Here is a 12871-nt window from a genome sequence, read left to right as displayed (position 1 = left end):
TGAGTTATCAGATGGTTAGAAATACCTTCGGTCCAACTCGTCCTTGTTCACCCTATGTGAGGAAGAGAGATCGGTTAATGTAAACATTTGCAATGGAATTGGTTATAGGGGATCAAATCAGCTGCCGACAATCAAATGCCGACAATAGCCTCCAGAGTAACTATCATCTTACCTTCAGACCTTTAGGCCCCGTCGGCCCAACATCCCCATCCAGACCAGGTTGACCCTGAAATCAACAGCAGAGAGATGTGATGTCACAACCGCCGCTCTCTGAATTTAATGCACAAACAGGTCCCACAAGTGACTAGTCAACCATGACCAAGACTGTGTTGCTTTCCTTCGAGTGATAGTAGCAACCATAGATACTGTTGCAAAGATAACGTTCAAAAATTCATTTAAAAGGTTTCTCGACATAGTAATTATTGATTATTTTTTAACTTTATTGAATCCCTCAGAATTAGTTACTTTCCAACATAAAATATAGCATTCCTCTGTCTAAATAGTTGTACATTTTTTTTAAATATAAATCATTGCCAGCCTGTGCCACCATTGTCCCTTTTGCCATTCCTGAAGGAACAACATGGCTCATTGACTGTAAAAAATAAAGGGCAAGCTCCATAAATGCAGTTAGTGAAAGCACGCAGGCAACAGACTTATATAAAAAGGCAGGTTCTCTCCAATGTACAGTAGCTTGACCATGTTTGATCTATGAAGCACATAGCTCAAGCTTAATGTCCATCAAGGCCGTTAAAGTCCAACCTGGGTTGTTTCCCGCTAAATGAGAGGATTGGGAATGAGCATAGACCCCATGATGGTTTCATAGATGGGTAAACAATTCAAAGCAGAGGCACATGTGCGCACACACACACACAGGAGTGGCGTACCGCAGTTTCGTGGGGCCTCCGCAAGGTCTGAGCAAGGCCCCCCCTGTTAGAAGTTTTTTTTTTTTTTGGGGGGTTCTACATATTTTGCCAAGGGCAAAGAGAAACATTTTACAGTTGTATAGCTAATCTCATGCTATTCTACACATTTTGTCATGGGGGTTAAGAGCAATTATGCTGTTTTAAAGCTAAATTCCTTGCAATTCCACACATATTATTGCCATGGGGCAGAGAGAAAACATTTGAGTTTTATAGCTCATTTCATGATATTCTACACATTTTGCAATGAGGGTGAGAGAATTTAGCATTTTTAAAGCTAATTTCTGTCTATTTTACACATTTTGCCATAAGGCTGAGAGAAAATGTTGCAATTTTACAGCTAATTTTCTGTAATTCTAAACATTTTTGCCATGGCTTGTGACCTGTTCATATAGAGTACCAGTCAAACGTCGGGACACACCTACTCATTCAATGGTTTTTCTTTATTTTTACATGAAGACCTGTGGCGGTCCTTATGAGAGCCAGTTTCATCATAGCGCTTGATGGTTTTAGCGACTGCACTTGAAGAAACGTTCAAAGTTTCCGGTTTGACTGACCTTCATGTCTTAAAGTTTTGATGGACTGTTGTTTCTCTTTGCTAATTTGAGCTGTTCTTGCCATAATAAGGACTTGGTCTTTTACCAAATAGTGCTATCTTCTGTATACCACCCCTACCATGTGACAACACAACTGATTGGCTCAAACGCATTAAGGAGGAAAGAAATTCCACAAATTAACTTTCAACAAGGCACACCTGTTAATTGAAATACATTCCAGGTGACTACCTCATGAAGCTGGTTGAGAGAATGCCAAGAGTGTGCAAGGTTTTCATCAAGGCAAAGGGTGGCTACTTTTAAGAATCTCAAATATAAAAACACTTTTTTGGTTACTGCATGGTTCCATATGTGGTTTTTCATAGTTTTGATGTCTACACTGTCTACACTGCCCCCCCCCGCACAAGAGGCCCACAGAGCTAGTGGGGCCCCCAACCACACAAAGACACACACACACTCATCCCATGTACAGTAAGTTAAATGGCGCAGGCTGTTAGAAAACATGGTTGGAGAGAACAGTCTGCCTTTTCAAGCCTACTGGTTCAGTGAAGGAACCAGGGAAATACCTCGCCAGAACCAAGCCCAGAGCCGAACAACCCTGAGCCAAACTCAGAGTCAAACCCAGAGCCCAAGCCAGAACCACTAAACCAATCCTCATTCACCTGAAACAATAAAGGCCAGGGATAACCAGGTCAATAACAACAGAGAGTGGAGAGGAAACCACTGTCAACTACAATGCATACACATACAGAAGAATATAAAATAACATTTACAATACAAAATAAGGGTGGGAACATCAATAACAGTTGAAAATGAGTGGTAACAGGTGGAAACATCAATAATGGATATTAGGGAGAACATGAGATAGACAACTCACCGGAGGTCCAGGTTTCCCAACAAGGCCATATCTGCCAGGAGGACCTGGTTGTCCAGTGAACAGGCCTTCCGAGGCATTGAAGGGACTGGTGGGTCCTGGGGGGCCAGGTTGACCTGGAGGGCCAGGAGGACCCTAGGAGAAAATCATAAAAGTATCACATCACTATAGTGGATTGGTCTCAACTATACAGTAGGTGATCAGATGAAACGACACCACCTGTTGGATATGGGATGCCATAGCACATGTTTAACATTGAGAGATGAACACTTGTAGCCTCTTACTTCAAGCCTGAAGTGTAGCGAAACCTATAGTGATGTGATTTTTTTTTTTTTAATGAAATCTTGCAAGATCAGGCTGGCAGTATGTGGCTAAAATACTCCTCCTAGAGACATTTTATTAGAGAAAAACAACAGATAGGCTGACAGCAGAATGAACGTTCTTACTCTGATCAATTCTGTATTGTCAAGGTCTCCAAAACCAGAGCCGAGTGCATCCTCTCCATACTGCAATGCAACAGAAAACAGGCAGTTAAAGACGAATCCCCACTTGATCCCCAGTTCAACCCAATGTTTTCAGGATGTTACACTGCTACCCACTGGCACACTGTGTGATCTGAGGGGTCCGAGAGGTCCAGGGGGGCCTGGAGGCCCTGGTAGTCCTGCTCCTGGGTCCCCCTGCACAGAAGAGAACAAAGGGTATGACTAACTGCCTATCTCACACACATTGAATATACATTTTTCCTTCTTACATCTTTTATTACTGTACCTTGTCTCCTTTGACTCCAACCTCCCCTGCCAAACCTGGGAAACCTTGAGGTCCTCTCTGTCCCTGTGGGTATTGCCATAGATTCTGTCATTTCTTAAGACATGCAGTATTTATGTATGACCATGACAGAACAGTACACATTTGACACAAGACCAGATTTACTCACTGGATCTCCATCTTCACCCTTGCTTCCCTAAAAAAAATTGAACACTCCTTTGATTTATCTTTTCAGTCTTGTCAAGTGAAGGTAATAGAAAACATAATCAAACATGTACTACGATCACAGAGTAATGGATGATTATAATGACATAAAGCTCACCAGCTGGCCGTCCTTCCCTGGCACCCCAGGGGCCCCTGTTGGCCCTGAAGGCCCCAGAGGGCCCCTGGGTCCTGGCTGGTGGTGCCCAGACCTTCTACCCTCAGAGAGAGTGGGGGGGCCAGGGGGGCCACGGGGACCAGCAGGACCTATAGGCCCAGGCTCTCCTCGCTCTCCTTTCAGTCTGTGGCTAAGAGGTCCACCCTGATGATCAGCACAAAGAGGAGAATGTTGTATAAGAAGATGTATTAAATACTGAATCATTAATTAAGCATTTAAGGGACATCAGGTTTTGAGGCACGTAACATCTAAGCTATTACTTACATCCCCTGACATCTCTGGCTCCTCTGTCTGGTGGGGTCCTGAGAGAGGAACAAGAGACACCAATAGGATTAACCAATGAGGCTTCAATAATGTTAACCAGGTAGGGATATATGATGTATTCAACCAACGATATCAACCAGTGAACGACAGATAAGATTGATCAATGCAAAGAGAAAATCCAATAACAGTTGACATAGTCACCGGACGAGTTAAATCAAGAGCTCATCAGTTATTTCCCTGGACTGCCATAAGATGATAGGGTAAGTGCATGGTGAACCTGCCTTCCCCACCTCTGAGATGCATCTCCTGATGGGCCTCCTCTGTGGGGGTCAGGTGTCCTGAATACTCATCTAGCTCCACCTCCGGAGACTCTGTGGGCGGGGCTCGCACAGGCCCGCTCAGCATGTCCTCTGGCTGGAGGGAGAAAAACATTTACGAGGAAGAGAGAGAGATAAAGAGAATGCGAGAAAGAGAGCGCACGAGAGAGAGAGAGGAAAGTACATTTGTAAAACAATGTGCAACTTATTTTAAATATACAGGAAACATCCAGCGATCTAAAACATTTGGACGAGAATCAAATAAGAATAATAAGAACAGACAGCTTACATCATATATGTATTTGTAGTAATTGGGGTCAGATTGTGGGATGTTTAAGGGCAGAGTGACATGACATTCTGGGACAAGTACAGTGTGTTACAAGGCTAGTGGTGGGAGGATGAAAGCGAATGTAGCTTACACATAGCCAGAATCTGGAGCACCCCCGGAATGGAAGAGAAACAGACACTGTATCGGTGTTTGCTTCCTATTGACAAGGATGTGGTGGTTGGCCACATTTTCCTTATAAACAACCACTGCTACCAGTAGACATAACAGACACATCAAAGGCCAGTGCAAATACTTAATATGGGGGGAACATTAGTGTTAGGCCATAGACAAACACACTATCCAGGTTATACTTCCACACTCCCTTCCCACAGGGGGCAGCGGCAACCTTGTCCAAATGCTGAGCCTGGTTGATAAGCACACCAAGTGCTGCTAATTAAGGTGATCGTCAGTCAGTCTCCCACGGGGAAAGCCGTGAGGTTGCTGGGTTTGTTTGGTGGCCATGAGGTCTTTAGTTTGGTATTTTTCCTTTTTGTACATATTTATGTTTTGTCACCCAATGAACAAATTATAATCCGCTTGGACTGGCCAACACGGAGCTGGCCCTGAACTTTTTTTATTTTTCAAAATCTAGAGATTGTTATAAATTGTGAGTTGTCTGTTAATTTTGATGTATATTTTAAGTGTTTTTGACTGAGTGAAAAATGAGTGAGCTACAGTAGCTACTTTTCCGAGTCTATATAACCAGCTTATCAGGCTCCATCTCCGTATGCTTCATTCTATACCTAGAGGACTCTTTTGTCCAGGAGTGATAAGTATATATTTAGTCTATATCTGTTGTGGTCTAGTACTGTCTAGTACTTTGCTAGCTACGGCCATCTATTTTAAGTTCTGCCTGTCTTCCCAGTAGCCTATTTGGTGTGTGAACTCCTGACTGCTCATAATTTGCAAATAGTTGTTGACACATCAATCAGGATCAATGGGCAGGGCGATTTGTTTTGGTAATCAGTGGCTGTATTGGAGGGGGGAGTGGTTTCACCTCTCCTAGGCAATTAGTAAAGGGAGGGGTGTTCTCCACCTCTGCTGGGCAATTAGTGTTAAGAGGATGGCTCCACACCACTCTCTCCTTTTAGTATCTTACCTAGTTATTTACAGATCTAATTGTGTTTTGATCGCTTTGTCAACAATGTGTTTTCTATACCTGTTCACACCTCTCCCTGTAGGCTTTGCAGATGCTCCCCACCCCTTGTCTGCAACCCTTCTAAAGTACTGTACCCTGCACACAACCCATGTGGAATTCTGGGTCTTTGGCAGTGTTTGGATCTGCGGTCAAAATGCCGAGTTCATCTCTGCTGCCCTTCAGTCCCTTGACTTTTTGGCCCTGAAGGAGACATGGATCACTCCAGAGAGAGCAGCTGGAGTAGCAGTGTTTTCTTCATCTGACTGTTTTCTCTCATAGTCCGAGAGCATCTGGTCTTCTAACCTCAACACTATAGCCCTACAGTAACCACAATGTATGCTCACCCTGGGCGCCGCTGGATGACTCTCAGTACTGTATCTGATTTATTTTGTTTACCCTTGAATTTTGAATAGGCTCGTTCATATTTCCTTAATCTGGTGCTTACCTGTTTACACAAATGTAAGCACCACAATTGTAATGCAAAGATGAATGAAAGTAAACTAAATATAAAAATCAAGCAGAGTACTGGCAAGATTCCTCCACGGTGGTTGCTTTAGTTTCAGGCCCTGCTTAGCCTAAATGCAGAGACTATTCTTCTCTCTGCTGAAATAAATGATCGTCCTTCAAGATGTGATTTAAGTGGATTTGTGTTTCATTCAAGGAACTGCGATGTAGGGAACACCTTGATAGTGGAAAAAAAAGTGTAGGATCCCTGAGGTGTGGTGATAATACATTTACTAATTCAATAATTGTGTTTCTAATACACGGTTATTTACTGATACTTATGGGTGAGACTTGGGCGGAGATGTATTGCAACTGGCGTTAAACGTGCATTGGAATGTCAAGATGTGTGTGGCCGTTTTTAGGGGATTTACTGAACCGTTTCCAGATATATGCACGCCCCCACACAAGGGGTCCGTTATCGGCGATATACTGGATGTGTGCAGGGCTGTAAACGTGTCTTTCCATGCAGTGATGTGCATTCAACACAGTCCTCAAATGCTGATTTCTCAAATAAATGCACACATTCATTCAGGTTACAGACATGTAACAAGGCTTAGGACTCCTAGACTTAGCGAGTGCAACAATGTTAGCAGGCTAGTAACTGGGGAGAGAGGAACTGAATCCCTCTACTGGAATATGTGCCCCAAGTGTTCACTATTAGGTACTTGTGTTTTGTACCAGTACAAATTGAAACGGATAAAACAGACAGATGCTCCACTGCATGTCAAAGTGTTGCTCAGTCAGCGACGTTCCTTGTCCAAGCCAATCTTAGTTGAGCGGGTGGATGTTCTTTCTCTCACCTCTGCTCAACCAGTGTCCGTTGACAGCCTCTCACTGAACACAATCTCTCACCCCATGCTCACCCTTGCTGTTTCCTTTCTTCGTTTCATGTCATTCATCGTTTCGTCCCCACTCCCATCTCCAGAAGCCTGGAATACAGAAGACATCACCACCCATCTAAACACGATATTGACACCAGTGACCTAGAAGTAGAATTTCCCTAACTAACCACTAGAGAGAACTCATAATTCACGTAATTTAGGCGAAGAAAGGCAAGAGTAGTGGCAGCTATGGATGTGCGTGAGAGCCAGTTAAAGTGAAAATCAACCAGTATTCCCTATTTTGAACACTATGGGGAGCCATCTTTATGCAAAGTCAAGCCATGGATAAAAGTCCTGCCAGCCAAACGCTCAACACGTTAGTCAATAATTTGTGCTGGTGAGGCCTCTATAATGTCAGGAGCTCAAGGCTATGGATGCATACATATCAATAGAACTGAATGTGTATTGTCAGGCTGTGGTGTGTAAACACTCACATAGGGATCATCTTCCTCACACTGCTCCTCTGCAGCCCTGGGGTCTGATTTGATCACCAGCTGCTGGATATAGCCCTGTACAGAAGGAGAGAATGAGATATGTGATGTATGATAAGGAGTTATTGTGCTGCTATAGCTAACTTAGAGAGAGATTCTGATCTGGGATCAGTGGGATGTAAAATACTGGCCCCACAGTCAGTCAGTATGGAACACAGCAACCTACGACATTTACTGCTGTAAAATCATAAGACACAATATTGCATAGAGAGACAAAGACCGCCAGAACACAAGACCAAAGAGAGCGAGTGAAATGAATCAAGGCTGCATCAGAACAAAACTCGTAGCTTTATTGTCCTGGCTGGTTTTGATGAGCCAGAGCTATCTCTTCACACAGAGTTTTGCCCAGCATGACAGACCACAGTGTTCTTTTGGCTCTGTGGGACCCCCTTATTCTACCGCCTTCTCTACCCCCTCCTCTCTCTCTCTCTCTCTCTCTCTCTCTCTCTCTCCCCTCTCACCCCTCCCTGGCCCTTCTGCACTGACTGACTGTGGTTTACCCCTCTTGGCCCTCTCAGGCCCCTCGCCAGTCCAGCACCAAATTGTCTCACAACAACAAAAGGTAAAGCTGCCCACTTTGCTGCTGTCACCATGGAAACCACTTTCCAAAACACACACCAGAACTCTCAAGGCACAGCAGCATACTAATAAAACACGTTGCTGGATGGTTCATTTAGGGGCATGGAGAAAGTCCCATTCACTTCATCATAGAGTTATTAGTCATATCATGTACAGGGTACAAACGGTATACACCGCCCAAAAGGAAATGCTCACTTGCAGGTTCCTTTTCAACAATGCAACAACAATAAGAAATAATAAAAGAGAAGAATACGAACATAAAGTAAATAGCTCAGTGTTTGACCTAATAGAAGCGGGCTTTAGGGGAAGTTTTGCTCTTGCTCTGACACCCAACAACATTATTAATAGGAATATTTTCATTGGTTATATTGAACCAGCTGAATAGTTCTCTCTTCCTAGATAATATAACATATTTCAATGGTCTCACTCTAACTACACTAGATGACAGTCAATGTTTGATAGCTGGGAGATGTTGTTTTGACTAGACCAGACCAGACACGACTATCACCCCCTTAATTCCTCCGTTTTTCTTCTCAGAGAAGCAAAAAAACTGGAACAGACATCACAGGACACATCAATGTGAGGAGCAGAGCTGACCACGGGTCTGTTTATTAAACAAAGTTGATCTCTCCCTTCCTCTCTGAGAAACTGCCAGGACCTCCCATCAGGACACAGACTATCAATGGCTGTCAAATTTCAGGATGTTTGGACCGGAGTTATACAACCTTATATGAGCTGATTCTGAGAAACTGTGATCAAGTGACTATAATCCATGACCGAGCACATTCATACATGAATCACTGTATATGATACAGCTAAACGTTCTTGTTTAAAATCCGATATTGTATGCTAGACAAGTGGTGCACAGCGAATGGGAAGATGTCCCAGCTGTGGAGCTTTTAGTTCAGCAGTTAAGACTAATTCAACACAGATGACCATTGAGTCTTTTATCATGTTAATTGAGTAATGTTCACGCTAACACAGACTGGGCAAACAGAGTAGGACTCACAATCCACACAGTGCAAGTCATTTGTGCAAAGAATTAAACACAGACAGAGAGAGAGAGCAAGAGAGCCCAACCCACCCAAACCCAGCACACAAACTCAGTGACATGGTACTGTAAAATGATCAGAAGCAACCACCGACTTACCACAAACCTCTCCAGGCCAGTCCCTCCAGCGTTGCCCACAAAGATGCCTGAGCTGGGCTCAAAGCTGAGCTGGCGGCTGCTCCTGTGGAAGGTCTCTGCTTGGAAGTCATCACAGTTCATATAGAGGCACACTTCCTGGTCCTGCACTGACAGAGTGAATATTGTCCACTTTTTGGTCATATCAGGCACCTTGAAAGACACCACCTGCTGGCTGTGTGAGGACTCCTGGCCCCCCTCGGTGTAGTACAGCTGAATCCTCTGAGTCTGATCCTCCACGGCTGTCAGCGCCAGCCCCAGCTGCACCACCCTCTGCTGGGCATCAGTGATGGCGAACAGCACCCCTCCCTGGTTGCTGCTGGGCCTGATGGTGACGATGATGGCAAAGTCCCTGAAGAAAGGGTCGGGCATGAAGGTCTTGGTGAGGCGTCCGATGTTGGCGCCGGGACCGAAGTTGTAGGCCGGCCGGAAGCCCTCATAGCCGGTGGTATACGAGACAGAGGGAGGGAGCGGCACTCCGATCAACTCAGTCAGGTCTAGGTGGCCTGTAGAGCCAAGCTCTGTAAGCAGGAGGAAACGCAACAGAATCTTGAAATCAAAACACAATGAACAGAATCACGTGTATGAGCCTAAAGCTGTATAGAAAACTCTGTGGCAGTTAGCCTAGCAGTTAAGAGCATTGGGACAGTAACCGAATGGTCGCTGGTTCGCGTTGTGCCAGTGACCGAAAGGTCTCTGGTTCAAGTCCCCGAGCCGACTGAAAAATCTGTTGATGGGTCGTTGAGCAAGGCACTTAACACTAATTTCTCCTGTAAATCACTCAGAATAAGAGCGTCTGCTAAATGACTAACATGTAAATATAATAGATGGCTCAGTATTACTATAGATATCAGTACCATTTCCATTATCAGCATAACTCAAAATCACAATAACATCCAATGCTCTCATCAAGATGTGTCACCATACTCTACGTCATCAGGTTACGTAACTTCACCACTGCAGTCAGAACCTCAGCCACTGGAACCTTTATGGAACTCCTCCTCCAGTGTCAATTAGGAGACAATATCATACATGTATGTATGTGCTGTCACCTGACCGTGATCAGTCCCTGGGCATCATCACAATCACTATTGCATGGTTGTATGCACTTGAACACAAAAGGTAGGTTTTTCCAGACACAGATTAAGCCTAGTCCTAGGCTAAAAAGCACTTCCAATGGAAATTCTAAATTGAACATGTTTTTTACACCTCGATCATGTGTAGTACAGACTATAGAATGTTGTAGAATGCCATAGTAAATACTACAGTATTAGCCACAAAAAAAACTCTAGTAAATACTACAGTAATGTCTGCAAAAACACTACAGTCCACAAAAACACAACTTTTTAAACTATAGTAAATACTACAGTATTTAATTTGCATTCCCCTCCCCCATATCACAATTTGTGCCACCCATAAGTGAGAAACATACATGCCAAGTATATACCATATATTGTGTTCCCTACCTACTTACAGGTTATGGAAAATGTGCTCTTTTAGTATTTCTCCTGTAGGTTCCGTGAAGGAGAAAGCCTCCACTTCTATGTCAAAGATAATAAAATATTACAGAAAATACTACATTCTGCAAAAACACTACAGTAAATACTACAGTTTAGTATAGTCCGCAAAAACACTACAGTAAATACTACAGAATACTTCAATCCACAAAAACACTAATTACAATAGTAATTACTATACCCTGCCCATTCCCCTCCCTCATAACACAATTTGAGCCACCCATCGGTGAGAAACCTATATGCCAAGTATAGACCATATTATAATAACATATATTATATTGTGTTCCCTACAGGTTATAGAAAAGTGCCGAAGTGCTGAACCATCTGTTCAGATCCCAGTTCTACCTACCTACTTACCTACCTACAGGTTATGGCAAATGTGCTCTTTCAGTATTTCTCCAGTGGGTGTCCTGAAGGAGAAAGCCTCCACTTCCATGTGATAATAAAACAAAAACACTACAGTAAATACTACAGTATAGTGCAGTCTGAAGAAATACTACAGTATACTTCAAACTATATACTGTAGTTTTCTTTTACTGCAGTATTTTAACTGTAGTTAACGGTAAACACTACAGTGAATAAACTGTAGTGTTTTTGCAAACTTTAGTCTGCAAAAACACTCAATTCTGCAAAAACCCTACAGTGACTACTATACTAATTTGTAATGTGGGTAGTACAGGTCTAGGCTTCTAACCTGTGTCCAGGAAACCATACCAAAGAGTGCAAGCACAGTATAGGAATAATATCTCATTCTACCATAACCGATGTGGCCAGGGTCTCCCAAATCCATCTATCCTCATCACTGAGCCTAACGACCCCTTAAAGAGTCAAAAGATCACCTATGGCTCATTGCACTCATCCCCCCCCCCCCCCCTGTCCAGACCATAATGCTCCCCAACATAACCTACAGACACTTGCCGTAAAGCCTTCACAATTGGGGTTGAGGGGCCTATCATCGTGGCGTATAGAGAGAGGGCTTAGCAGAGAAAGATACCAGTAGTACCACATTCTCTCCATTCTCCCCCACATGCTGTTCATCTCCCTTGGCGAACACTATGACCCCAACATTCCACTGTGGTAACCTCTTGGCCATTGGTTTCACCTCAGTCTGGTCAAGTATTAACCCTCATCTTCACATCAGTGGGCCTCTCTGCCCACAGACTAGACATGGTCTCTGATTGGGTCTGTAATTCCTCAAATTAGCAAAGTGGGAAAAGACACGCCAATTAGGGAGGAGGGTGATAGTGTTTGAACATCCTCCGCTCAGAACAAATGCCTCCCACAACATGCAGCCTCACACAAACACTGACTGAGTCACACAACCCAGACTGCCACAACCGAGCCAATCTATTAGTGGGATCAGAGAAAGTTCACGTAAAATAGTTTGGTAGGAATATATCCAAACATACATCTGACGTCCTCAAAGAGGACCCTGCCTGTTTTAGCATATTGACACAGTAATGCAAATAACGTACGGGTGAATGGTGTGAACTGTCTAAAGTTCTGTAAATAGGTTGTCATACTGAGTGGATGTCTGGGAGAGTGAGTTACTGTCGATGGCCGGCTATAATCAAAGCTGGATCGACAGACCGACATCCTCCTTGGACAGGCACATTGTGGAGAGAAGCTGTCAGAGTGTAACACCTACAGTACAGCTCAGACAGAGGAATAGACAGGAGAGCCCTCATGAAACTTATGGTTTACTACAAAAGTTACCAACACATTTTATTCTGAGAGAGCTTGCAGAATGTGGACACAACTTTGTTCTCTTTGTCCAGTGATTTTCTTGGAGTCTATGTACTGAATTATTATAGTCAGGCAACACTATAACCGGTGCACCATCCATTTCAATTCTGAAAAAGTTGTATTGCTCCTCTCATCTCCAGCCTCTTGATATCAGTCCTCCCTCCCATACCTCAGCCATCTGTCCGTCCCCCATTCCCCACTCTCTCTCACCCCACAATCCAGCCCAGCCAGGCTCTGAAACAATTCTCACACTCCTCAGACCCTAATTTCCTCAGGTTCCAGGAAGGCTCCTGGCCCTAATCCTATTATTTTAATATCATGTGATAGGGATTTAATTTGGAAACCAAGGAGCTAGCAGGAAACCTGCTCCCCTCAACAATGCACAGCCTCAATTAGACAAGTTAAAAATGCTTAGCCACGCTCAGTAA

General features: G+C 43.8%; 1 protein-coding gene across 5 annotated transcripts in view; it reads right to left on the bottom strand.

The window, feature by feature from the left end:
• Positions 1 to 12871, bottom strand: part of LOC115103030 (collagen alpha-1(XV) chain-like) — a 59040-nt gene that overhangs the window by 18907 nt on the left and 27262 nt on the right. For 4 of the 5 annotated variants that reach the window (XM_029623613.2, XM_029623610.2, XM_065005715.1 and 1 more), the window contains 13 exons: positions 9145 to 9701; positions 7359 to 7433; positions 6907 to 6972; positions 4038 to 4170; positions 3757 to 3794; positions 3436 to 3636; positions 3283 to 3309; positions 3117 to 3179; positions 2948 to 3025; positions 2795 to 2854; positions 2352 to 2483; positions 173 to 226; positions 26 to 52 (listed from right to left, as the gene is read on the bottom strand). In XM_029623613.2, the coding sequence (XP_029479473.2) occupies positions 26 to 52; positions 173 to 226; positions 2352 to 2483; positions 2795 to 2854; positions 2948 to 3025; positions 3117 to 3179; positions 3283 to 3309; positions 3436 to 3636; positions 3757 to 3794; positions 4038 to 4170; positions 6907 to 6972; positions 7359 to 7433; positions 9145 to 9701 (1511 nt within the window). The remainder of the gene's footprint in view (positions 1 to 25; positions 53 to 172; positions 227 to 2351; positions 2484 to 2794; positions 2855 to 2947; positions 3026 to 3116; positions 3180 to 3282; positions 3310 to 3435; positions 3637 to 3756; positions 3795 to 4037; positions 4171 to 6906; positions 6973 to 7358; positions 7434 to 9144; positions 9702 to 12871) is intronic. The other variant, XM_029623611.2, reaches the window with a different exon arrangement.

Source organism: Oncorhynchus nerka, linkage group LG20 (genome assembly GCF_034236695.1).
Source record: "Oncorhynchus nerka isolate Pitt River linkage group LG20, Oner_Uvic_2.0, whole genome shotgun sequence".
Taxonomy (NCBI): domain Eukaryota; kingdom Metazoa; phylum Chordata; class Actinopteri; order Salmoniformes; family Salmonidae; genus Oncorhynchus; species Oncorhynchus nerka.
Note: the sequence above shows the minus strand (reverse complement) of the source record. Positions and strands in the feature narration are given on the sequence as shown.